Source organism: Curcuma longa, chromosome 5, assembly GCF_044706935.1.
Source record: "Curcuma longa cultivar G26 ecotype Majalengka, Jawa Barat chromosome 5, ITB_CL_G26_1.1, whole genome shotgun sequence".
NCBI lineage: Eukaryota > Viridiplantae > Streptophyta > Magnoliopsida > Zingiberales > Zingiberaceae > Curcuma > Curcuma longa.
In genome coordinates, this window is record NC_133865.1 from 6,251,404 (window position 1) to 6,276,794 (window position 25,391).

Sequence of the window (25,391 nt, forward strand, 5' to 3'; positions counted from 1 at the left end):
AAAACCGAACTAATCGGTCTGGTAATGCTGGAAACCTTTCAGTAATTTGTTTCAGTTCAGCTGGAAAAATCACAACCCAAAAGATCATGCCTCGAGTTTTAAAAGCAGAACCAAATACAGGCAACTTATAAACAAGGAACACAGTGCCAAACGTAGTGGAATGCCGGCATGGTGTAGATAGTTGCATGGTATTCTCATTGCAGAAAAAAATTGTATGAAAGTCCAAACTGATACACGGAGTGGAGTTCTTCAATGACTCATCCTTTTACATGGTCTTGGAAGAAGACTAAGACAAGCAGTTACATCGAATCATCCCATTTTACAACCCAAGAAGAAAGGTGTGAAAGTATAACAAAGGCTGGAAAGAGGGATACACACACACAAAGAAAAAGGAAAAGGCCAAAAGAGACACTCAGCTATACCCCTATATAAACGCCCCTCTAATTCAAAGCCTCATGTACTAAGTTATACGGCAACAACCATGCGGAAACCTAATAGAGGGCTTGATGGATCAAAAGCTACCAAGAAAAGTGATATAATGAACGTGCGCAAACCATTACAAGAGCTCGAGATAAATAGTAGATTCTCCCGCGGACACCATCCCAATTAATACCGGAACAATTTTGGTGATGAAATCCCCCTTCATTCCACATCACTTTGTTGAACTCATGTCTAGAATCTACGTCGTTCTCCTGAATCCATGTGCTTGTGAGGTGACAGCATGAGGTGTTATGGGAAGGGATCTAGCCAACTTTCAATTATAAATTTTTACTGGCTTCTCAAACGTGTGACGGTTCTGCAGGAAAACATAGGACTATTGATGTTTGCGCAATTGATGTAGGTAAATCTACAAAAATCTGAAGGGTTGATAGCGTGTTGAAACGGAACCAAGAACAAGCTGAAAGGAAGTTATACCTGATTAGTTGTGTAAGCTTTTTTTGGAGCAGTGTCGGAATGTTCTAAACCAAGGTACTGCTCCCAGGCTCCATAAATATCTCTTCTCTGCACCGATGTAATCAAACTTCATAGGGAGAAAAACAGAGAAAGAAACACCAAAATAAACATACCTGAAATCTATTAGATACAATGTCTGAATCCTGGAGGTATTCAGGACGTCCAAGTGATATAAAAGCAAACTTCCACTAATTGAACAAAAGAATTCCATTAGATCTATCGATACATTGGATATCAAGATGTCAGATATAAAAGGGCGAGATATAAATGTAATTTGGACAAACTTAGAAAAAAAACAATTTTGAAACTGAACTAAGTTAATGCACACATGTAGCATAGGAAATTGACCTTTAAGTAACTGACATGTGCATTAGAAAAAACATGATATGGACTTTATAAAGAACCTCTAAAATAATGGAAGATGTAATAATGCAAATGAACACTTGATCAAAGAAGTAACAACAAAAATAGTAAAATACCTTTGAAAATTCATCATCGAGAACTTGTAGTTTCGTCTGAATGCGTATCTTGATATCGGCTAAAGTCTCACCTTCCTTAATAACAAGGAAGAAAGGCTCTCCAAAATTCTGTACTTGCTGCAAAGAAGCATAAAATGATTAAATGAAGTTATTTTTGGAAACAGAATAACACAATTAAGATAAATTAAAAATTAATTATTAGCCCTAAAACAAGACCAAAGAAAACATGGAGTTGAAAATAAAGAAAAATAATTAAGAAAATGGGATGATTTTTATCATCATTAAATAATCTAAGACAAACAGAGTGGGGGAAAGAAGGAAGGCTTCATGGATAAAAGCATCTGTTTCAAGAAATTAACTCCATGAATCATGGAGTGTAGGGAGTATTGACATCCACAACATAATTCAAGCTGAGAAGGCCAAACAGCACCTGTGAGATCACTTGCAAAGGGAAAATGGCATCACAGATTTAAAATAAATAATGCCTTCAATTGCTTTGCGGGCAATTTAGAGTCTTCTCCATGGGTTTTAGTTCAGGTTGTTCTAGGCCAAAACACTCAAGGTATACAATGAAGGAAAAAGGAAATTTATCTATCTTTATTAGATTTGAAGAAAACTCAAACAGGAAAAACAATTGCAGATTTCATGGATAAAAATAGTTGCATTAGTTAGAAGAAAGATAGAATTGTAGTCTTAAAATAGAACTAATAGTCCACATATAAACAAGACCAAGACATAACACTACATAGATAAATAACCTATATGGAATTAAACCCATAACCACAAAATAATAATTGACTCAACTTAGAACTCCAGTTCACATAAAAGTAGAAAAATCTCATAAATTGAAAAATATGATGAAGACATAACATTTGTAGTATCTGGGAGACTTAACAACTTGATCCTTTGGATAATCTTCAAAAGGGTTGTCAGTCAGACTTTAAGAAGATACATCTGATTTTCAAATCAGTAAAATCTTCTAGAGCATAAAAAGGAAGATATCACAATCCAATGTTTGCTAAGATGAAATGACTTGTCAAGGATTACAGAGAAAAGGAGATAGATTAGTATTTATGTAGGAGACTTAATATAGAGAGACTGAGTAAAGTATGGTTTTACTCTGAAAAGATGATAATATGTCAAAAGAAAACATTAAAATCTTGACATCCTCACGAGAGAAAGAGACCAGCAGAAGGGAGACAAAGACTAACCTATGTGCTAAAGTTTCATAGACTGAAACCTTGTTGAGAAAAAATTTCTTGGCGTAAAGCTCAGAAACCATGTTGAGAAAAATACTATGATACAGATAAAAGAAAACAAACAGGAATTTTGTTGGTGGAGAACATAAATTATACCAGATTTTAATTATTAGAAAAGAAAATTGAATCTATTCTACTTTGTGAAGATATAGCAAAATGACAATTCAAACACACTAAAATTACCATTTGGTTCTGATTAGAATCTCTGGTAAAGTGATAAACATGAATCATGCGATCATGAAGCCCAAGGATTTTCTCTTCCTCTGGAATCTGGAAGGATTATACTTCATTAGACCCACTAGGTTACTAGCAAATAAGACAGCATAATAACAAACATCAACAAAAATAATACACTAAAAGCAGCCCAGTTGAATATTAAAAATGAAAACTCACCTCCTCTGCACGCAAAGTCCAATACTGATCATTAATGTTTTCAATTTTTTCACCTGGTGGAAATATCTGCATGAACAAAAAGTCAAGATGGAGGCAAGAATACCTAAAAGAACAGCTTTGACTAGAAAGAATTTCCATGTGTAAGGGTGCGTGGAAACTATTTGGCAAAAGATACTAAATCTCCAATAGGATAGAATTTAACTTTAAAATATCTGTCAATAACCAGACCACACTAGAAAAAAACATTCACGTGTAAGCACATTCTCACATTTAAAGTATATGACACAAATATCAGCTAAAAGGCCAGAAATTGGACAAGGTAGAGCTCAACCTCTATACCTAACAAATGTAGTTGAGCAGAGAGTTAACTTTATGGACCAATCCCATATAGAAGTAGGTAAAATATTAATTATAACCCTGCTTATGTGAGCTTGAGAATTTTCCTCTAAGAACATCAATAACAAAAAGGTACCTTGTAGATTTTGTGATAGAAAACCTCAAGCAGCCTGACTTCAGCATCAGGACGAGAGAGTTCAACCTAAATGAGAAAAAACGAACCATAAAAAACTGTAAGCCATAAATAAAGTAACATTAAAACAATAAGATCAATGCAACAACTAGTGAACTCTCTTTCTTCCATCACAAATTGCATATTCAAGAAGATAATAACCACACCACATACATGTAATTACCTTGGTCTTGAGGTCATTGATTACATCAGCTACAGTACTATTCTTAGGAAGTCTGATGGTGTGAATTGCCACCTGAAGTTGAAAAAGTCTAGGTTTAAGAAAGCTTCATAAAATAAAAATATAGCTACAGAAGAAGTGAAGGTTTGAACCACCTCTTCTTTTGTGGCATGATGGAAAGCTACTTTCAGAGTTTTTAAACCTTGCAATTCGGGGAGAGGAATATCCAATATCTCATAATACAAAATATCAGAAGTCTGCAGCAGTTAAATCAGAATGACTTAATTGTAACTAATTTTCACTGTAAACAATTAGTTTGTATGAATAAATATTGTAAAAAAGTTGAACAACCTGGTTATAATGAACCAGCATGTCTAACAGGTGGTCTACACCCCGGTATTTGATGGGTTGTGGTTTAGGCTGCTGAGAATAACAGTTATGAGATGTAAGGCGAATTTTAGATGAATCATCCACACCAAGTTGACGCGCAACCCTTTCAACAACATCATCATATGTGAAAAGTTTGGATCTGAATAGACATCATATCAGAGTAAAAGGTTAGAAGATGACATAGCTAGGTACAATTATACAAATTATATTCTCAAATACTTACAATTCTAAGGAAAAATCATCTTCCTTTGGCTTCTCCAAAGATCGAAAATGAACAACCTATAACATCATATTATCCAAACCTTGAGTATAGGTCTCACAAACCCATTGGTAGGGCAGAAAAGAGTTACTAATATAGAAGATAATTAAAGCAAACAAAACAATAAACCAATAATTACCAAATGCCAAACACTCAATACTGATCTGTATTATCTATAATTCCATTTTGGAAATGTTTGGACGAGAAATTGTAGGTAGCTACTTTAGTTAGGTAGCTACTTTAGTCTTTTGTTTATCTACTGTGTGTCTGATTTAAGCTTATATAAGACCCTCTAACACCTATTGCTGACCCCATTAATTTTAATTCTCTCAGATTAAACCAGGTAGCTATTTTAGTCTTTTGTTTGTCTACTGGGCGTCTGTTTTAAGCTTATATAAGACCCTCTAACACCTATTTCCGACCTGACCTAGTGGGATAAGGCTTGGTTGTTGTTGTTGTTGTCTCAGATTAAACCTCACTCATGTACCCTACAAATTCTTTCTAACTTTTGTTCCTTTAAAAATTCTGCAAATTTGATCATCCATAGAGAATGGATTTTGATGGGTTTAAATGTACAGCATGGATTTTGAGGAAAAAAAAGGTAGAGAAAACTTCCAACTGAAATTGTATACAGTATAGTATAATATCACAATGGAGTGACATACAACTTAGACATTGCTTAGCAGGCATGATAACCTGATTAGCATCCATATGTCGCACTAGAATTATTCTAGAACATTAAACTCAAGCAGTCAAATACAAGTGCATCCTCTCTTAACTTTTTGAAAGAGTTAATTACTAAATCTTTTTTTTTGTTGAAATTTAATTACTACATCAATTGTGCACATTTTACAGAATGTCAATTCTGTCACAACCTTTAAAGCTTTTCAAATATATCATATGATATAGGTTTCAGCAAGAATCTATCACCCATCGAACTGCATTCCATCCGCTGTTAACTTACTGGCAAAGCATTGATGCAGTGGAATGCCAACTCAGCTAAGTTATCTATATCACCTACCAACTCAACAATTATTAAAAATAAAAAACTAAAAAACCTAGATTCAGCACCACCCACACCTTGATTCCCCAGCCCCTTGCCCTTGCGGCAAACTAAATGTTGCTGGGGTCTCTGCAGTCTGCACCCCCTCCAGTGGTGGACTGCTCATGGGCCTTGAAGGAAGATCTCTAATGCCCTTCCATTTTGATGATATTTCATTTGAGGTATGCATTTAGTTTAATTTTTGTTGTATTTGCCTTTGGCATTATTAGGGCGTTTTAGGAACCTAAAACACTGAATCCATCCTCTTTTAGTGAGCGATCGATCCATTAGAGATTGTGGTCCCTATGAGCCCAATAACCAACCTAATAGCCACATAGGTCGCACCTTTATAAACAAAACTGTTCAGACATGATAACAAGGAGTAGGCCCTTTGGTTCAAAGATGCGGCTAGTGGGCAAGAAGCAAACACTTCGTGGAGGCAAAGAAAGCAGCAGTAGAGGTGGAGGCACAGGCGACAAGGTTCATTAGTATGAAGTTGATGATGGATCCAGCCAGGAGGATGAAGTCAAGTCAAGCTCATTGAGACTGAAGTTGGGGCAGCAGGCTATGTTGCCAAGGACACAAGCGCTCACCTTGAAGGGCAATGGCTTTCTATCTTCACAGTGTTGTCGAAGGGATCAACTGATATTAAATTAAGTAATAGTAGTTGAGTTGGCAAGTAAAGTAGATCACATGGCTGAATTGGCATTCCATCAACAAGTTAACAGCAGGAATGATCATTGAACAGGCGATAAATTTGTTCCAGAAATCGATAGATTTGGCAAGTTTAAAAGATTGTGATAGATTTACAAATCCCTACAAATATATGATGGGTTAGAACCCAATTTGGAATAACAGATTCAATCCAAACAAGCATACAATTTTTAGTCTCATAACTGTGGAAACCAAGTTATGCATTTCATTTCCCAACTGTGCTTTTTGTCATAGTAATTTTTTGATGGAATATCTATAAAACATTTTTGTTCAACTTCAACATCTGCTGAACGTCTAAGATCCCATCATGATTAAGAGATTGGACATTTTTCAATCGATTTGTTTCCTTCTCAAGGTTTTTACTGATTGCTTTCTTCAGAAAAGGCTCCATAACTTAACTTGGATGCAGAAAGATGATAGGAATGAAATTCATTAAAGATCAGAAAGACAGACCTGGCGGTTACGAACATACTCCAAGAAAGAAGGAACATCAGGATATCGAAACTGGTTCCTATTTGCTGATGTTAAAGATTTTTGATAGCAAATGATATCTCCATCTTCAAGCTACATTCAGATATACATACAAGCTGATGAATAGGATAGCAGGAAAAAAGTTAAAAAGGAAATTGTGCATCATATTTACCTGGCTTGACTTGAAAGACATCCGCATGTCAATATGCTCACACATGACATTCGGTTCAAACTTTATTTCCTAAATATTGTAGCAGAGTGTAATTATATATTCTTATCTTGGACTAACATATAATATAGAACATGAAAACATAAATATAAAGAACAATATTTCGCTATTGAGGTGTATTCATCTAATAATAAACATATGTATGAAAAGCCTATCACATGAATAAAAGGAGAGTTGTACGCCCATTTTTTGGGCAGAAAACCTTTTATTTTTATATATTCAGGGAGAAAATTGAGAAATAAAAGTGGATTTCAATTTTCCAAAAAATCTTAAAAATTTAAAACATGTTTGGTATACAAAAGAAAACATTGTTGTAGAGTGGAATTTGTGCAATGTTATTTGGCTACAAAGAAAATTGATATTTCAATAGCCAATCTAATGGAAAAAATGAAAAAATATTTGGTCTGATTATTACATGATTAATAATTCTTTTATTGTTCCTCCTATTTGCTAGAAAGATTTTCAAAAGAATATAAAGATGAACAATTAATCACTAAAAGTAAGGATATTGCAATAACAACAACAACCAAACCTTTTCCCCACTAAATGGAGCTAGCTATATTGATCCTCCTACGCCATTGAGATGAATCTCTTATTATACTCTCATCTATATTTAAATAAATTTTATCCTACTTTATCGTTGCTTATAAATCTTCTTTGGTCTCCCTCTTTCTCGCTTAATGTGCGTATTTATCATGATCTCATATCACCTAACTGGGGTATTTATTGGTTGCCTAAGTGCATATCTATACCATCTTAAATGCATCTTTCAAAAGTAAGGACAGTGCCCAAGGAAAAAACATCAAACAATTACCATTTCCCCATATTAATATGAACATATTGTGAGGCTAATTCTTACCTATAATTAGGTCATAGCATGGTAGATCTTAGGAACTTACGATCTCACCATCTAAATTGACATAGATCTTAAGTAGGATCTAAATCGGAATAGGATCTCATGAACCTATGATTCAATACTATGCTTGCTTGTTATTCCTACATAGAATCTTAATCCCATTGACTAGAATATACTATGGTTAATTAGACATTATAATATTTGACATTTACTGAAACAAATAATTATTTTGACACCATATCATTTGATACGGTTGTCAATTATAAACATTCTTTTAACTTCTAATTAGAAAAATCATTTTCAATTATTGTCCTTGTTATCTATCTTAGAACTATCATATATCTTATGTAAGTCCTTGTAAACAGATCAAACAATTTAACAATTATATTGTATTTTAAATATATTTACTAAATTAATTTTATTTATACTTTATAATATTAGAATGATAGTGTTGAACTCAATATAATACAACATATTAAAATAAATATCAAATATACTTCTAAAACATTCTTAGCATCTTGTAGAATTTTATTATCCTATACTTTGATCCTACAATCCAAAACTATACTCCTCTTATCCAAGGTAGCATCTCAACCCTAACAGCCATAGTTTCTAGTGCCCAATAATCCAAAAACTGATAGAAGACAAAAGAAAGAAATATTACAAAATGTCCAGATCCTCCAAGTTGCTTTAGACATTTCAATTTATAGTTACTGTCACTTCAATGTGTTCCTAAAACCCAGAAATAACTTTTCAAACAGATACTATTAGAACTTCATTGGAGAAAATTTTCTAAAAACTGCAGTTTTAGGGTTATTGTATGGTAAAACACATTTTCTAACCAAAACCAAAACCAAAACCAAACCAAACCAAACAGGTTCTTCAACTCAGTTACTTCTGAGTAAATTTTAACTGGAATCCTAGAAGCCTGCATTCTGATCTTGAATTGCGTAAAACCAATAGAACTTTGTGTAAGCCGTATGTTTGCCATGTTAAAATTCTACAAACAACTAATAAAGTAAGTTTTCCCCTTACAAACAATTGGATCAGTCCACTTGTACCTTCTATCAGCAAAATTTAACATGAAAAGAAACCAAAATACAGGAGATGACAAGAAATTCTAAGAATCTTTGTTCAGTAAATGACTTGTGCAAGGATTTGCTATCTGTCATTTTTTTACTCTAGCATAGTCATTGCTTCAAATTAGCAATTTTGATGAAAATTAAAAATGAGGTTAAGCTGATAATTTACATTATTTTTTAATAATGCAACCAACTAAAACAAGAATAGGACTTCCAAGGTTTCACAAATTCCAGCTTAATATTTTAGTGTTCAGAGTATGGTGGTTTATGCATTTTCTATGCATTCATTCTCTTTAGACCAAGAATTCATATTTAAATGCAAATGAGTTGATTGAAACTATTGACTGCACTGCTTTGAATGGAAAACAAACCTCATAAAGATCAATTTCTTCATTTGGAGGGAATTCAGCCAGTTCATTCAGTTTTGAGAGTATTTCACTTGGTTTTCCTAGAGCCTTCACGAATAGCCTTCCTACAAATCTACAATAACAAAGCAAAACAAACCAAAACAATAAGAACAAGTCTTGCCAAAACAATGAGCAAGTTGTCCCCCATAATAAGATTGTTTTTTCCTTTACATGACTGATGAGGATTTTCATTCTGAAATTAGCCCCTTCTATAGAAAGGCTTAGCTACATATGCAAACAGTGCAGCAAAAATACCACACTAGAGAAATTTTGTGCCTCTAAGCTGCTACTCTCACAAATAAAATTAAGAAAAATCATAGGGAAATTAGCAAAGAAGTTATAAGACATACCTCAGATTTTCTTTTTCAGGATCATATAGCTTGAAGAAAAGTAAAATGTCCTCCTTTGTTTTTGGTGGTGGGGGAAGAAAGTGAAGGTCCTAGGTTGTGACAATTGTCAATCAAAAAAATGCATTAGCAAGTATGACAAACACTTGAAGCTTTTAATGTGAGATCTCTTCACTTAAACAATGATTACAAAATGAAGGATCTCAAAAGAAAACACCCATTTATATGCAAGTTGCTCAAAGATGTGAAATAGGAACTTACAGGCCCAATCTCTACTTCCAACAACAGCTTCAGTTCAGCATTATGTGTCTTATTTGAAACCTCCCTAAGCTGTCCAACCTATACAAGTGCACACATAAAACAACTATTTTCATGGACCAAATGGTACTAAATGAATTATACTGTAATGGCAACAAAAATTCATGAAACATGCAATAAATAGTAAAATTCATGAAACATGCAATAAATAGTAAGAAGTATTATTGAATATAGCTTATATTCTAGAAGAAACAGAGGAAATGATTGATCAAATTGAGATGAATAAGAAATTTTTCAAAAAAGGAACAGTCCATAAGGATTCACAAAATCTATCACAAAGGATTTTATACAAACCAGGGTTGGTAAAATGTATAAAAGAAAACTGCAGGTTGAAAGTTTGATCACCTTTGAAGATTTTTTACTGAAATGGAAATTTCTACATTAAAATAAGTAAAAGAACTACAACATGAGAATTATATGAAATAAGTTGTAGAAATAAAGTGTAGGCCACCAATATGAACTAAAAAAAGTGGAAACCTTAGTTGCCAAACCTTCCAAGCATGAACAAAGAAACTGTCTCACCAGGACCTAACATGACTAGATGTCATTACAAATGGATACAAGTCTATAAACGCACAGAAACAATACAGACACCATTTAAGAAGCTAGACGGCAAAATGAATGAACCAATAAGTTGCAGTTTGTGAGTTTTATATATCTATCAGTCTTATTTAAAGTCTGTATCTCAATCTCTTGGTCCCATAATATTTATAACAAATTTTACATAAAGCGAAAAATTACAATCTTTTTGAAAAAGATTAGATGACCATAAGCACTCTGGAAAACTTCATTGATGTTGGACCACCCTTTGGGTTTGAATGAGACTAATCAACTACTGGAAATTCATGGATGATTTGTCTAACTCAAACCATGGTACTAACTCTTAGTATCTAAATTAATGAGGAAGAAAAGGTACAAATTCAGAAAAGAACCAAGCAGATAAGTTGTATCGTGTGAATTTTTATATCTTTCTCTTTGCCTAATTTGAAGATTATTCTTAGATCTCTTGGTCATGCAATCTTTATGATTTTTTTTAAAGGAAAACTTTATATCACATTTTTAAAAAATGATGGTGATAATCACTCCAAAAAATAAGTTTACTTGTCTTCAACCCACACTTTAAATCTGGATGAGACTACTGAATTCTGGAAATTCATGGATAATTTAGCTAACTCAAATAACAATACTAACTATTACTTTCCAAATATATTAGAAACAAAGTTGAAATTTAGGAACACAAATCAGCAAACTCAAGCATGACCTCCAATCCAAGTTCCCTTGCTGTCTGCTTTAGTTAGAGAAAATCATAACATAAGTACCAGCAAATAAATACATTCTTTTCCATATTCTCATGGCTGAGGAACTGTAAAACAAAGCCTTGCATATGTACAATATGTTGATAAGCCTCTACACAGAAAAAATGCAGCAAAAATGGACAGTTCTCAGAAATCAAATGTAATGCTGAAAGTATTTAGGAAACAGAAGTACAAAGAGAAGCAACTATACTTACAGACTGTGCTTCCTCCTGGGGTGTCAAAGGCCGATTTGGGCGATATGTATGATTTTGCCGCTTGGCCCACAACCAGAACCGCTGAAACTGAACTGGAATACCAAATTCTTTGAACACATCCTCCTGTCAATTAGATTATTTATGAAGGGTATTCACATTAGGAAAATTTTATGGGGGCAATGAAGCAACATGTAGTCAGTAATGACAAATTTCAATGAATAATCACTCAAGCACTGCAGAACTTGAGGCTCAAATACTCTGAGGGTGAGAAAGATTCCAGATTCTAAGACAACTGTGGCATACTTAGCAATGCAATCACATATACACTCTACATGACTTAAAACAAAGAGTTCAGAAGATCCAAAACGTGAGTTTCCTGCATAAAGTGCACATCTACAATGCCCATTAAGATGATGCTCTCCATACTGTAGATTAAAAAATAAATAAATAAATTTGCATCTCTGCTTCCCTCTGTATATAGCAGAAAAAGTGAAATGCTTTGCATTTTGCATTCTCCCAACTTTTATAACTTTTTACAAACAGAATTATAATTTCATATAAATGTCTTTCCTTGATTGTTCATAGGATAGAACCAACTGATAACTTCATATTGCTATGACACAGCTTCAAAGTCCCATACAAAACCACATTAAAAGTAAACTAATAAAATAAAGTCCTGTCAATATAATATATATTTATGCACATAAGGACATCTTCTATGATCCTATCAGACACTTTCATCTGTTAAGGTAGCTTAACCACTTTTATGATTTCACCTTAAAATGATTGAATGGCAGTTGCTTTTGAATGCGAAAGGCTCGAACTTTGTCATGGTCTACAAGATCAAAAAATATTTCCTTTCCAATCTGCTCTATCAAATCCTCATTCCGAGCTACCTGATGGATAGGGAGAAAAGGATTTTATTGAAATCAAAGCAGAGGGAAAAAAATTTTCTCAGTACACTGGAACCCAACAGCAACCTTTATGATAGTATACAGATGAGCCTCAGCTTTCTCTTTCTTCTTATGCTCCTTCTCTTCTTGCTCCTTCTTCAACCTAATCTGTATATATAAATTGTGAATATCTGAAAGATATACGACCATCATACAGCTAATAATCTCATCAACATACTCTGAGGTGTTCCGCAATGTCTTTCTCATCAACATCACACATAATTTTCTCTTTGTCACTTTCACGAATGTATACAAGCATATAAGCATTGGAATATTTAGTAAATTTAAAAGGACTATTGTTGAAGCCTGGATTTGTCTGAGGTAACTGCAAGACCCAAATGGTCAAAACTATATGTAGCGTATACACAGTATAGAAAGATATTAACATTAAAACAAGATAGTGGTTAATGTTTGAACCTCCTCTTCGCCACCATACTGCTCCTCTAGTGCCTTTTTAGCATCTTCCTTTGTTACTCGCTCATCGTCAAACTTAAACCTGTGATGAAATTTTTCTTAACTACATATATTTTATTAAAAAAAACTACTATTACAATGTAGTTGACGCTTAATAAGTTAGGCAAGAGCACATGAACTCAATCATTAAGCATTGAGTAAAAGATGCAACTCCTATTCAAGTCGGGTAAATCCAATTTATTCTGAAAACAAAAACTAGTCAATTTTATTTATATATATTATAAAAAGTAGCTGTTTTTTTTGCAATTAAACCACACATGAGCTTATTATATAGTATTGATGCACCAACAAAGCAAGCCATGAGTCCCAACCATATGGAGTAGGGGTGCTATTAGATTCTATACAAAGTAATATAATAGTAGCTTTCAAAATATTTTAAATTTCTTCTAATTAAGTTAAATAGAGTTTTATTTAATCTCCCATTAATCCTCAAATCCTTCAACACTAATTGATACGAGTTGTGTAAAATCTGAAAAAGGCTATATATGTAAAATTCAAATAATTTAAATCACTTTTAATTGTGTTAAATGAAGTTTAATTTATCTCCCTATACTCATGCCTTCAACCCAAATCGATTGGATTTGTGTGCCTATCACATCAAACAGTTTGCTTATAGAATCGAGTGAACATCTTTGTATTAATACAGTATTAATAAAATAGTTGTAAGAATCAGTTAAGAGTAAAATGTTAATCATAACAAAAAAACTTTCTGCTTGTTGGCAACAAAAAGTGGAAACCAACATTGAGAAAAGAATTTAGGGTATTTAGTTAAATCTACAAAAACATAAAGTTGACAGCTTTGTAAACAACCTGACATTTGACAATATTGAATAAAAAATATCTTTCCATAAGTAACCAGAGCAAATAGCAAGGACTCTTTGTTCAGAAATATTAACTCAGACAAGTAAATTAAGCAACAAACTCATAAGCAATCTTTCACTGTTTTTTTGGAAACACATAACTGAAGAGAATTGGTAGAAGATACAGGTAAAAGATTCAATACCACTGATCTGATAGAGTTGGTCGGATGAAAGCATAATAATGTCCCCCGTGCACCCCACCACTGTGAACGAGAACACTGGATGCAAGAAAAAAAAGCAATATAAATGTTGCTACAACTCAGCTTAGATTATTTCCACCTCTAAGTTTGAATCTTTATATTTTATTTTACAAGATGGTAGCAAAGACCACAAATGCTTCGCTATCACAAATGTGTCATCCTTTGTTTCTTTAGGCTCATTGATAATTTACATTGTAATGAGAATATCCAAAATGTTGTTCATATAGCTGTCAAACCTGGAGGATCAAATATGAATTGGATAGGTTGTGTTGGGATCAATGGGAACCGATGGGAACTTGGACAAATCTTAGACATGAAACTACATGGCATTCCAATTAACAATTAATTATAAGTAAATTGTATATATGTGAATTAGATAACAGTTATTAAGGATTTGATGCTCACCGTTTTTAGTTTTTATTAATTGCATATTTATTGTATATTAGGCTACAATAGTCATATGAAAGGGAGCTTTGGCGCAATGGTAAAATTGTTTCCATGTGACCTGATAGTCACAGGTTTGAGTCGCAGAAAGCCTTTTGCAATACAAAGTAAGGTTGCGTACAATAGACCCGGGACCACGCACCGGACTGCCCTTTAGGCTATACTATGTCATCTATGTTAGCGATATATATATTTTTTAAAAAGTATGTGTTAGGAAGTATATTGATTAAATAATACTTTATGGAATACATTTATAGAGATTTTTTTTGACATTATATATATTTCCAAAGGTTGTAAATAAATTTAATTTTGAGAATTTCATGACATCAAAAACACTTAATTTTAGTCTTTATGTTTATTTAGCAATTAGTTAAATTGTACTTGATATAAATAGATAATAAAATTGTACTTGATATAAATAGATAATAAATTGGACAAAATTGTGAAGTGAAATTTACAAAGATTTTGTTTATATAGCTATAATAGTGTTTTAGTTTAAATATAGATTATATACTGATGAAAATAAATGACCAAGAGATGTATGCTCAACATATGGGTCATCGATTTGATTAATAGTATACGTAATAACAATGTTAAAGCAATTTGTCAGCACTGTTTAGTTTCCTGAAACATAATAGGTGTAGGCTATTGTGGTAATTGGCAGCTGCAGTGTGAGTTGTTTTTATTTTATTTGCTGCGGAAATAAGCAAATTCAAATCTGGAGATTAGTTGGCTGGACATGACCAAATCATTTGGTTGGTCAACTTGGAAATAAAATAGTAATTAACTAAACTTACTATTATTACACTGAAATGATTTGAATAATATAACAATAACAGGAATAATATAGATATGTTTAATATGAACATCTGATGAGATGAAATATTTTATAGTTATCTCAAAATAAAATATCAATAATAAAATAATAGAAATGGAAATATGTAATATATTTTTCCAATAATAATATCAAATCAATTATAATTTGATCCATTAATATAGTTTTTGATAATATGTGTTATTTATCAATATTATTATCTGATGATAATATCATATTTAATAAAAGTTATATACACACATATATATAGTATTATATTAGATGTACATGTATGCGTGTATATATATACATTTATCTCATAGACTAAGCAATCTATTTTATTCTTCCATATATTTTTAAAAAGTTTCTTACCGACTCCAACCATACAATAGATACTTGAGATTTTAAAATGGTCAATACCCCTATTGACAACTATGATTACTCAATTTCTAACAATTAGTAGTTGAACTTAATCCAAATATGCACTATTCTTTTCAAATGAAACACACATGATCTAATTAAATGTCTGATACATTTTTCCAAATCATTCAAGAAATTGCATGAATGCATAATATTCCCAATTCATAGGAAAATTTCGTCAACTCCAAAAGTATCATAATGAAATTCAGTTTCTTAATTTAGTTAGCAGGAAGTAGGATTACTTATTGTTATAGATAAACACATTCAGAGTCTGACAAGCAATTTAATGAGCAAATAAATATCAAGTTGCGTTCTACGGTAAATTCCATAGTCAGGCTTGTGTTTTTCTAATGTTTTAGCAAAGAGAAGATTCATTGAGGTTGCATTCTTAATAATTAACTTGGGAGTTGAACTTGCATAGCTCACATGCATGTAATTAATAGATTTTCTGTGATAAAAGGGAATGACATTCTTGCAAGCTAATTTGTAAAAGCCAAAAAGGCATTGTAATCAATTATGAAGCTAACACTTAAAAAATTGCTCGATATTTCACTTGCTTTTTTTATAATGAATATCTGAAAATAACTCTGTCAAACAGAATAATATTTGATTGATAGTGATTGTGTATGAAATGGTGAAAGATGGATTTGGTAGTACAGAAATTAGTTGAAGATTCAAAGGTTTCAATTTGTGGATACTCCTTGGCAGAAATTGTAGGATCTTCTACCAAATACCAATTATTTAAATGCAGTATTGAGTAATTTAGTAATATAATTTGGGTCCTGGATCCCCACTCGGTTTCCATCATATCTAGTCTTCTTTATTTAAAAGAGAGCTCACCTGTGAAGAGTATACAGGTTTCGAACCCTCCTGTCTGCATCCGGAGAAAGATATTTACCATTACCTCTATCAAGGTCCAACTGAAGTGGAAACTCATAACGATCATTTATCTGCATACCAGGAGACCAACTTACAAATGAGAATAAAAAATATATATATCCAAACTATATAAAGCTGTCAGAAAAATATAACTTGGCAAATAGGCATTTATATAATGTTCTAGGTTGTAAGTTGAACCAAAATGTGAAATTTTCTTCATGATCTCAATTAAAGTAACAAGGTTTCACCACATGAGAGTGATCAATTTTATTCCAAGTAGAATGAATCTTCTAGTCAACAAGGATCAAAGAGCCATGAGAAGCTGAAGAGAATGTGAATGGCACGATTATGGCTTGGAAGAACCAATAAAAGTGCAACAATACTGATAGGTGGATTTTTTGGTTCAAGCACCAAAATGCATGATAATGTCTAGAATACATCAAATAAGATTCTCTGTGGGAACATAATTTCACCTCTATTTCACTAATCATGTAAAATCAAATACATAAGTTTATTACCCTACGTCACATAATTTTAGATGATAGGATCCTATTCTCTATGCTCTCCTAATGGCCGCCCTTCCTATCCACAAAATATGCTATCATTAAAGACAAAGCTCGACACACTTGTTTATCTCAGCAGGGAATGCTGATTAAGTAAGTGATTAAGTGAATGGCAAAAAAAAAAGGGGGGGGGGGGGGTGTGTTGGGGACAGAATGTAAGGAAATGAAGGCAAATAAAAGAAAAACCCTTCATTTGCTGTCAAAAATTTCCAACATCAGAGGGGTATCCTCTCACATTAAATTTTTAAGCAAACCATTCATCTATGCATTGGACAGAACGAACCCAAAACCCTTCATTTGCTGTCAAAAATTTCCAACATTTGACATTGTTTTCTAGTATCAAATGATGATCAGTATCCATCAACACAGCCAAAACATATTGTTTGGGTCTTCGATTGTACCATCAACAAGCAAAAAACATTTTGCTGCCAATGATGACACAGTTTTGGTGATAATGACCAGAAAGGAGGATTCTCTTCTCATAACATCCATCAATTTCATCTATCGGTTGCAGGGAAGAGATCAAACATTATTAAAAGAGAGAGGGAGAATGAAACAACAACAAGAGCACCACCGGCAGCAAAGAATCGATGCCAAGTAAAAAAACCAAGATGTAACCATATCTTTTAACTTCTTTGTTCTCAATTCTAGATGTGTCAGTCCAAGTCCTTCTCAATTCTAAATGTCAATCTAAATCCAAGTACAAGTACAACTCTCAATAATTAAGATATATTTTTGGGCATGTAAAGAACCAATTTCAATATTAGATGTCTACGAGCATTATTTAATCAGGGATTTTAGAAAATTATAGGGTGCTATAAGAACTAATGCTCTCATTTGATTCACTATTGATTTTGATATTAGAAAAATATAATCATTAGTTGAGCTATTTATTATATTTTTATAATTTGTTGCCCAAAAATTTTAGTATAATTATTTTTTTAATCGTTATAGGTATATATTTAGAGATATCATTTAGCAACTAAATGTAAGAGATGAGTTGATTAAGGCATGTTTTGAAGTGTCGAATTTCACTACAGCACAACACCAAACATGTACCATTTCAATTGGAGATAGAAAGTCTATCATAGATCATTGTACCATGTGTTAAAATGCAAAAAAAAAATCACAAACAGTACATTCAAAATATCAAACTTTGTCACAGTTTCAGTATTTGAGCAGAACAACTCAATTTGGGCATTGTCGAAGTCTCGATGAATGGTATCAATGTCAAATTAGAGGTGGAGAAAGGAAGGAGATGAAAGAAAGAAGAAAAGAAGACAACTACATACCCGAGGGTTAAGTTAAAGTGCCATTCATGTAGGAGTTTCTACCCCCAACTGGAATGATCTATGCTTTGCTGACACTCAATATGCTTTGGCATGACACTTAATATGCGTTGGCATGCTAAGATAAATTTAAATGACTTTTATTTGAATGAATTAAATTTCTCATATTATATAATACCCATTCTTGACATATCTAAGTATGCATTAAAACATACCAAGAATTCATATGGTGGGTTTAATATAGTCTTCTTTTACTTTGTTTTTCCACATTTAATAATACTATTATCAATTAGTAATTTAATTATAAATAATTTTATTCATGTTTACTTTAATATGCATCGATCATATAGGTTTTCTTCTTGTAATTTTCTTCTGCTAACTTATTTACTTATAAAAATAACACTATAGGAATTAGATAATCAAGTGAATAAGAATTTTACAAGAAACAAGGCATAAAAATAACAAATATTATTTGAACTCATTTGGTGCATATCATAGCATATCAAGTATTGGCACGACATAATGCTCATTGTCTCAATCAGAACATGAGAGATTATGCATGTCGAACAATATTGGATTTGAGCAATTTACTAATACCACAGTGATAAATTTCAACTGTACCACATGATACGGTAAAAAATTTTAAACCATATTCATAATAACAAAATATAATTTGAAATGAAAAGATATGACTTTGGAATAAATACAGATACGTTTGACCATATTTGATTAACAAATATTTCAGGAGCTCAAGGAAAACTAGACAAACTAAAAAACAAAACCAGCTCTAGGAACAAAATATACATATGAACAATATAAGTGATGTATAAAAAAGTGTCAAAGCCTCACTGACCTTCACCATTGTATCTCGCATAAAATCATATTCAAAACGCTTAAGCTGGAGTTGCAAAACAGGGGGGAAGTCAATGAAAAGAACACCTTTCTTAGCATCCTGCAAGAAAATTTTAGAGGTGAAAGGAAATTCTCAACTAATAGCACCACAAAGACACGTATTTAAATTACAAGAAAATAGTGTACAAATATTAATTGCTCTAACTGCTAGATGAAGAAATTTATTTGTCTTTATGGGAACCCCTTAAATTGTGCATTTAAAAAAAAACAAAAAACACTCAGATCTTACAGAATTGATACACTATGTACTTATCAGCAAGGAAAAAATGAAGGCAATGACAGTGAAACCAAGAGTATTCTGCATTAAAAAATACAAGTCTAGTTAAAAACTGTGCAGCACAGATATTATTCATTTGTCATAGACATTTTCATACATGTACCTTAACAGTATGCATTAAATGAAACAAAATCCAATATTATGATTAATTAAATAAAAAAAAAAAAAAGAAAGAAATGTCAAAGGTCTAACCAAATAATTTAGCAATCTGCATGTTCATAAAGCAAGATAACAAGATGATATTTGAAAATTTGACTGGGAACTCAGATCTCCAGGAACAATCCCCCGTATGGATTTTCTTTAAATAAATCAAATAATCTCAAAATTCGAAATTCTATAGAACATGAATAATGAAAGAGAATAACTTGTGTCAATATCATGACAGAGTACAAAAAAGACCAAAAAAACAAATTCAATAGTCTTATTGAAAGAAATTTTACTCAACTTATAAAATATGTTTGCAAATTTAATTGAGGATCAGAAATTATGTAGTAACTAATCAAATAATCTTTGAATAAATGAAGAGATATAATAAAAATACCTGTAACCCATGGTTTTCTGCTTGATATTTATTATCCCCTTCAAGCCGTTCTACTTCGACATATTTATCAAATGAAGCATAAACATCCCGACAACCCTTTACATCCAGCTGTAAATCTATACACAATACAACCAAGCAGCATTACTTGCAAAACATATAAAAAAACTGCAAAGTCATAGCAGTTCCATACCATAAAATGATTCTTTTCTAGTGGATTTGTAATCCACATTAATGCATTCAATATAGTTCATGTGATGTCCTTCAAACAAATGCTGGATTGTGCCCTCAACCACAGTTCCCTGTGTCAATATTTCAAATACAACAATTTAATGAATGAGAATACCAATGTCAACACAACAAAGATCACTTCAGCACAAATTTCAAACCTTCATTTTGTCTTCTAATTTTTCACAAAGAACCCTATTAAGTTCTTGCACATCATGTTGCATAAAGGAATCATATGTGTCCCAACCAAACGATTTTGTCAATTCCTTTGTAGCAACACTGTTGTCACTGTATTGAAGCTTATAGAACAGACTCTGCAGCGCCAAGGGAATGCTCCCTGATGGCATATCATTCTCTGTTGTCGGCATATGATAAACAGCCTGAAAATGAGACTTATGGGATCATTCAGTGAACAAAATGATTGTGCAACTAAATGAATTGTCACTCCTACCTTTCTGAAGTATGGAATATGATACAGAGTCTGCAGAAGAGAGTTCATGTAACAAGTAGCTCCTTGATTCTTGAGGCCAACATAGCCTGTTTCCTTTTTTGAATCATAACTCCAGTAATCTATGACTTTACGGACAGTAACTTCAGCTTCAATTACACATGTATCATTGACTAGATATCCTCTACTGGGATCATAGAGTTCACTTAGAGACATAAACGAAGTGAAACCCCAATCACTTTCTCGCCCATTAAATTGGTGCTGTGTATCTGTAATCAGGAAAGGTAAAGGACAAGGGCAGTTCTAAAAAAAATCAAGTTTTTTATTTTTTAAAAAGCAATGTTTATAACAGAAAACAGATTCTCAACCATATCCTTATGCAAAAACTCAGAGGCATTTTCTCTCCCAGAAATATAGTACTGCATATGCAGGTAACAAGTAGCAATTCCCAAACTTGGGAACAACAACCACTTTGAAACCTTCACAAGAATGTTAGTCATACTATTACTACCTATCAATAAAATAAAGAAATGTTTGTGAAAGTCCATAATGGTGTCTCATTGTCTGATTGCAGACATATAGTCAGCGGATCATTTAAAAAGTTATTTGATGTTCTTAACTTATTATAGGAATAATTTATTTCATAGGCAAAGTTTAATTTTAGTAGTTAGAATGTTGTTCCAGGAAAAGAAAAGAAAAGAAGCAAAAGCTGGACACAGATTATGTAAAAAGAGTTTTAGATATCTCGGATCGAACTTCGATATAATTGTGTAATTGTCATGTGCCCTTTAGACTAAAAGATTTTTTAATAAAATTTTTATAAGACAGTGGTAATCAATATTTCCTATATTAAATGATGGGCAATTAAGAAACAAGCACAAAAATAAATAAATAAACGTTGAAGAGATAAAAATACTAAGATGGATGTGTTGTGTTACTAGAAAATATGAAAGGAAAAGAAAATTTTCTCCCCGTGAAAAATTAAGTGCACCTCCTAAGTGAGAAAATAAAAGAAAAAAGGTTAAGATGATATGAATGTTTAAAGATGACCAAAAGGTCAAATAGTTAGACAAGTTTGATCAAGTATATGGAAGGTGTGAAGGGGTAACTGCAAATGAAAGATAATTCTAGTTTATGTAATTGAAAGTGGTCTAAGATATTTAAAAATTTCTAGTGACATAGTCTCGCAAGAGTTCAATTGAGGAATAACATCCAAGTAGCCATCCCTCAATAGTTGAAACTATTATGGCTTGATGATGATGATGCCAAAAGCATTAACCATTAATGATCTTTCCTTAAAAAGCAAAGAATATGCTTGTTTCAACATTCTCTAATGTTTTCATTTTGTTTAATTAGGGGATATAAACCATTTCATAGTGATAAAACATCATCCCAAATAACTTCATAAGACACCTTGATTACTAGCCTTCAGGCAATTTTTTAATAAACAATATCATATGGCATTCTAGTGATGCCAAACTCAATTCACTTGCTCATAAATATAAAGACAAAATACATCTTTGTTGCCCATCCATACTAGAATTCATGTCAGCAAAATCTGCAGATTGTTGAACTAATATTACAAAGGAGTAAAATGTTTCTAAAAGCAAATATAATTGGTTTGGTGATATGTGATCTTAGTTCTACAAATTAACTAAGTTCTGATGTATCAAATTCTCAAAATAATGTGGTCTCTGCATCATGTTATTGTCAATAGTTGTTTTGCAGCTCTTCTTTTCCTTGTATAGTTGTATACTTCCTTGACACCCAGGCTTAGTTATCCTTTAAACTGTACAAGAAAATTTTAAGGACCAAAAAAATCTGTTCATCATCATTATGCATGATGGCCTATCAGGTACCATATCGGAATTAGTCTCATATGAGAATGTGCATAGATTTGTGCATTTATAATACATGGAGGCATCTTCCACTTGGGTGATTAGTCATTTTGCAATGGATTGAGCTCCCCCCTGCTTCATGAGCCACCGGGACCATAACAAATTCAAATCATAAGTAGAGAACAGCTCTATAACTTATGAGACGATACTCCGAACCAGGCTCACAAAATAAACATGTCTCTATCTTCAATTATAGGGCATGTTAGCCATGGAGATGGATTATTAGTGGGTGAGGCACTATGCTTGGGTCATTTTTGTAGATGTTGTTTCTGGCATTGAGTTTGAGATAATTGTATTTTGAGAGTCATATTGTGATTAAAAGTAAGAGCTATTGCAGAATCCATAGGTTGGGAAATTAGTGTGTTGTGGTGTGAACAAAAGAAGTATGTTCTGAATGTGAGACAGGTGTTATTGAAGAGGGCTAGTAAGAGCTTATCATTCCTGTGTTTTGGAAATTAAATGAGATAAATTTTGATTAAGTTGGCATCAATTATTCTTTCTGCATATATAATTGTGTTCCAATCCTAATAAAGCCAACCCCACTCTCCCAGAGATCAAGTAAGAATTTATGTCTGTAACTATCAACTAAATTGGAAGTGGTTTCCATTGGCACCATTGAATAGTAGTTCCGAACTGTCAAACCTCAGCTTCCAGCAACTTGTCTACTCATTTCAGAATAAATGACACTCCAAAATACTCAAGTTCCTTTTGTGGCTAGTATTCCACCGGAGTAAGTAGTCAAACTGAGCTATAATTGGCTTCTCCCATGGATCCAGATAAAAGTGAAGTTGTTGGACATTGGATTCACATATCAGATTCTCATATGCCTAGTTTTCAGCAAAGCTAATGTATGGAAATGATCAAAAGTGGAAATTCACAAGAGATAAGATACCTTTTCTGATTGTGTACTTTCCATGAACTTGATTGACAATTGCAAGTGAGAACTGTGCAAATCTACTCCAGCCATATGGCAAAGTAGCTGAATCAGCAACATCAAGGTACATAGACAAGTGGTCTACATTATTTCCCTTGGGAAACATTAGCACCCGCCTGCAACAATCAAATCAAGAAAAACTGCTCAATACCAATGAATTGCCATATCCTAACTGAGTGAGCCAAAACATGCATCTGACATGTAAGGCATTAAATGTTTGAGCTTACCATTTATACCCTCCAACATAGAAAATGTCAGAATAAAGTTTCTTGGCATTCAACCTGGAGAAGTTTTCAATTGTCCACCTATATTTGAACGTGGGAGGATCCTCCACCTGTTGGCTTTCCAGAGCATTCGCTGTCTCAGCTGATAAAACTAGCACCAAAAAGGAAACATAAAAAAGAAGAATGCATTAAAATTCAAAATTATGAACCAACAGTAAGTCAGACACAATAAGAAGCATCACCGAAAGCAATTTTATCTTCAAATTAGCAGAAGCATGCAAAATTACTAATTTCCAGCAACCAAAGATAGAATGCCTCACAATCAACAGCCTCGACTAAAGATCAATAGCAGTTACCTTCCATCGGCTGGGGACCCTCCGTCAACTCTTGATGCGGCACCAGTATCTCCTCGTCCTCCTGCTGCTGCAAAAACAAGAAACGAACACACAAATTAGAGCTCAGATCCGCCAATAATCACCGCGCCTCGATCCTAAAAACGCCTTTGCAGACTCATGAAGGGTTCAATGGAGATTCAAATTCTAACAGATTGACGAGCAGGCAGCGGTCCACTCCAAACCCTAGAAACCACGAGAATTGCACAGGAACGAGCGACACAGAGAGGCCTAGCTACACACGCCACCTCGAGCTAACTAACCAATAACTAGGGTGACGAACGAAGACAGAACGCAGGTTGGGAGAACCGTACTTCAAGAGGGGGCGGCGTCATCATAGTCATGGGTTGGTGGTCACTGCAGTGGCACGGGAGGATCCGATCCGAGGCGGAGGATCGCCGGCGGAGGAAGGGCGTTGATCGGAGGAGATAGAAGAGAGAGCCCTTCCACGGGATCAAGCGACGAGGCCAAAACAGGAAGTGGGTACAGGTGACGCGCTAAGGGTTTTTATCACACGTCAATGCGATCGCGAGTATGTACGCGGGGCCCAAGATCCCTCGTATCCGTATATGCCTCAGTGCGACTTGGAGAAGAAAAATGCAGCGGCAACCACACATCTAACATTTTTTTTTAATATTTAAATTACACATTTTATTTAAACAAAATTATTAAATCATACACCGATATCTTAAAACACTCCCTCAACCTTCCCTCACTGTCTATCACGGGGCCCACCGGTTGGACAGAGGGCCAAGGAAGATGTAGTCCAATAAATTGTTGACAAATATATGTAAAAGTTGGAGAAAAATTAGGAGGTGTTTTAAATAAAATTTTAACTTTTTTTTTATAATTTTTAGAAAGTAATAATAACTTTAAGACTAAAAGTCTTAGAGAACAAATTTTTTGACGAGTAAAATAGTCTTCTTCTCCCTTTAGAAATGGGTATATAAGAAAAGTTTTAATTGATTTAGGCAAAACAAGTTGAGCATTAGGTTGTGCCTAACTTAATCAATAAGTTGAACACAACTTATTTTATTTTATAAAGTGTCTGACTAAGATCCAATCTCGAGCTGACTAATGTTTAGAGTATAATCTGATCTCATATTTCACACATTAAATAAATTTAAAAAACGAGAAGACTTTTTATATGATTCTCCAATATTATTAGTTGTTCAAATGCTACGTACATACTGTGTAAATTTTGAATCTTAATAAAAAAATATGCATTTGAGAGAAATCAGCTCA

General features: G+C 33.1%; 1 protein-coding gene across 2 annotated transcripts; it reads right to left on the minus strand.

Annotated features, from left to right (window-relative positions):
- Window positions 1-197: 197 nt before the first annotated feature.
- Window positions 198-24,606, minus strand: LOC141828835 (ubiquitin C-terminal hydrolase 13-like). Of its 2 annotated transcripts, none has more exons than XM_074716221.1 (32): window positions 24,461-24,606; window positions 24,111-24,174; window positions 23,758-23,905; window positions 23,489-23,646; window positions 20,702-20,967; window positions 20,412-20,630; window positions 20,216-20,324; window positions 20,026-20,141; window positions 19,149-19,247; window positions 16,405-16,514; window positions 13,830-13,904; window positions 12,770-12,848; window positions 12,531-12,677; window positions 12,380-12,460; window positions 12,176-12,295; window positions 11,400-11,522; window positions 9,833-9,910; window positions 9,575-9,663; window positions 9,189-9,297; window positions 6,823-6,891; window positions 6,633-6,743; window positions 4,388-4,443; window positions 4,126-4,303; window positions 3,930-4,031; window positions 3,778-3,849; window positions 3,558-3,623; window positions 3,086-3,151; window positions 2,876-2,962; window positions 1,434-1,550; window positions 1,068-1,142; window positions 916-1,002; window positions 198-796 (listed from the first exon to the last, which is right to left on the minus strand). In XM_074716221.1, exons 1-32 carry the CDS (start codon window positions 24,488-24,490, stop codon window positions 755-757), a joined length of 3,348 nt encoding a protein of 1,115 aa, XP_074572322.1. In that variant the 5' UTR covers window positions 24,491-24,606; the 3' UTR covers window positions 198-754. The 2 variants fall into 2 exon arrangements, with proteins under 2 accessions (XP_074572322.1, XP_074572321.1); XM_074716220.1 differs by having other exon boundaries at window positions 24,111-24,177.
- Between the last annotated feature and the right edge of the window lie 785 nt (window positions 24,607-25,391).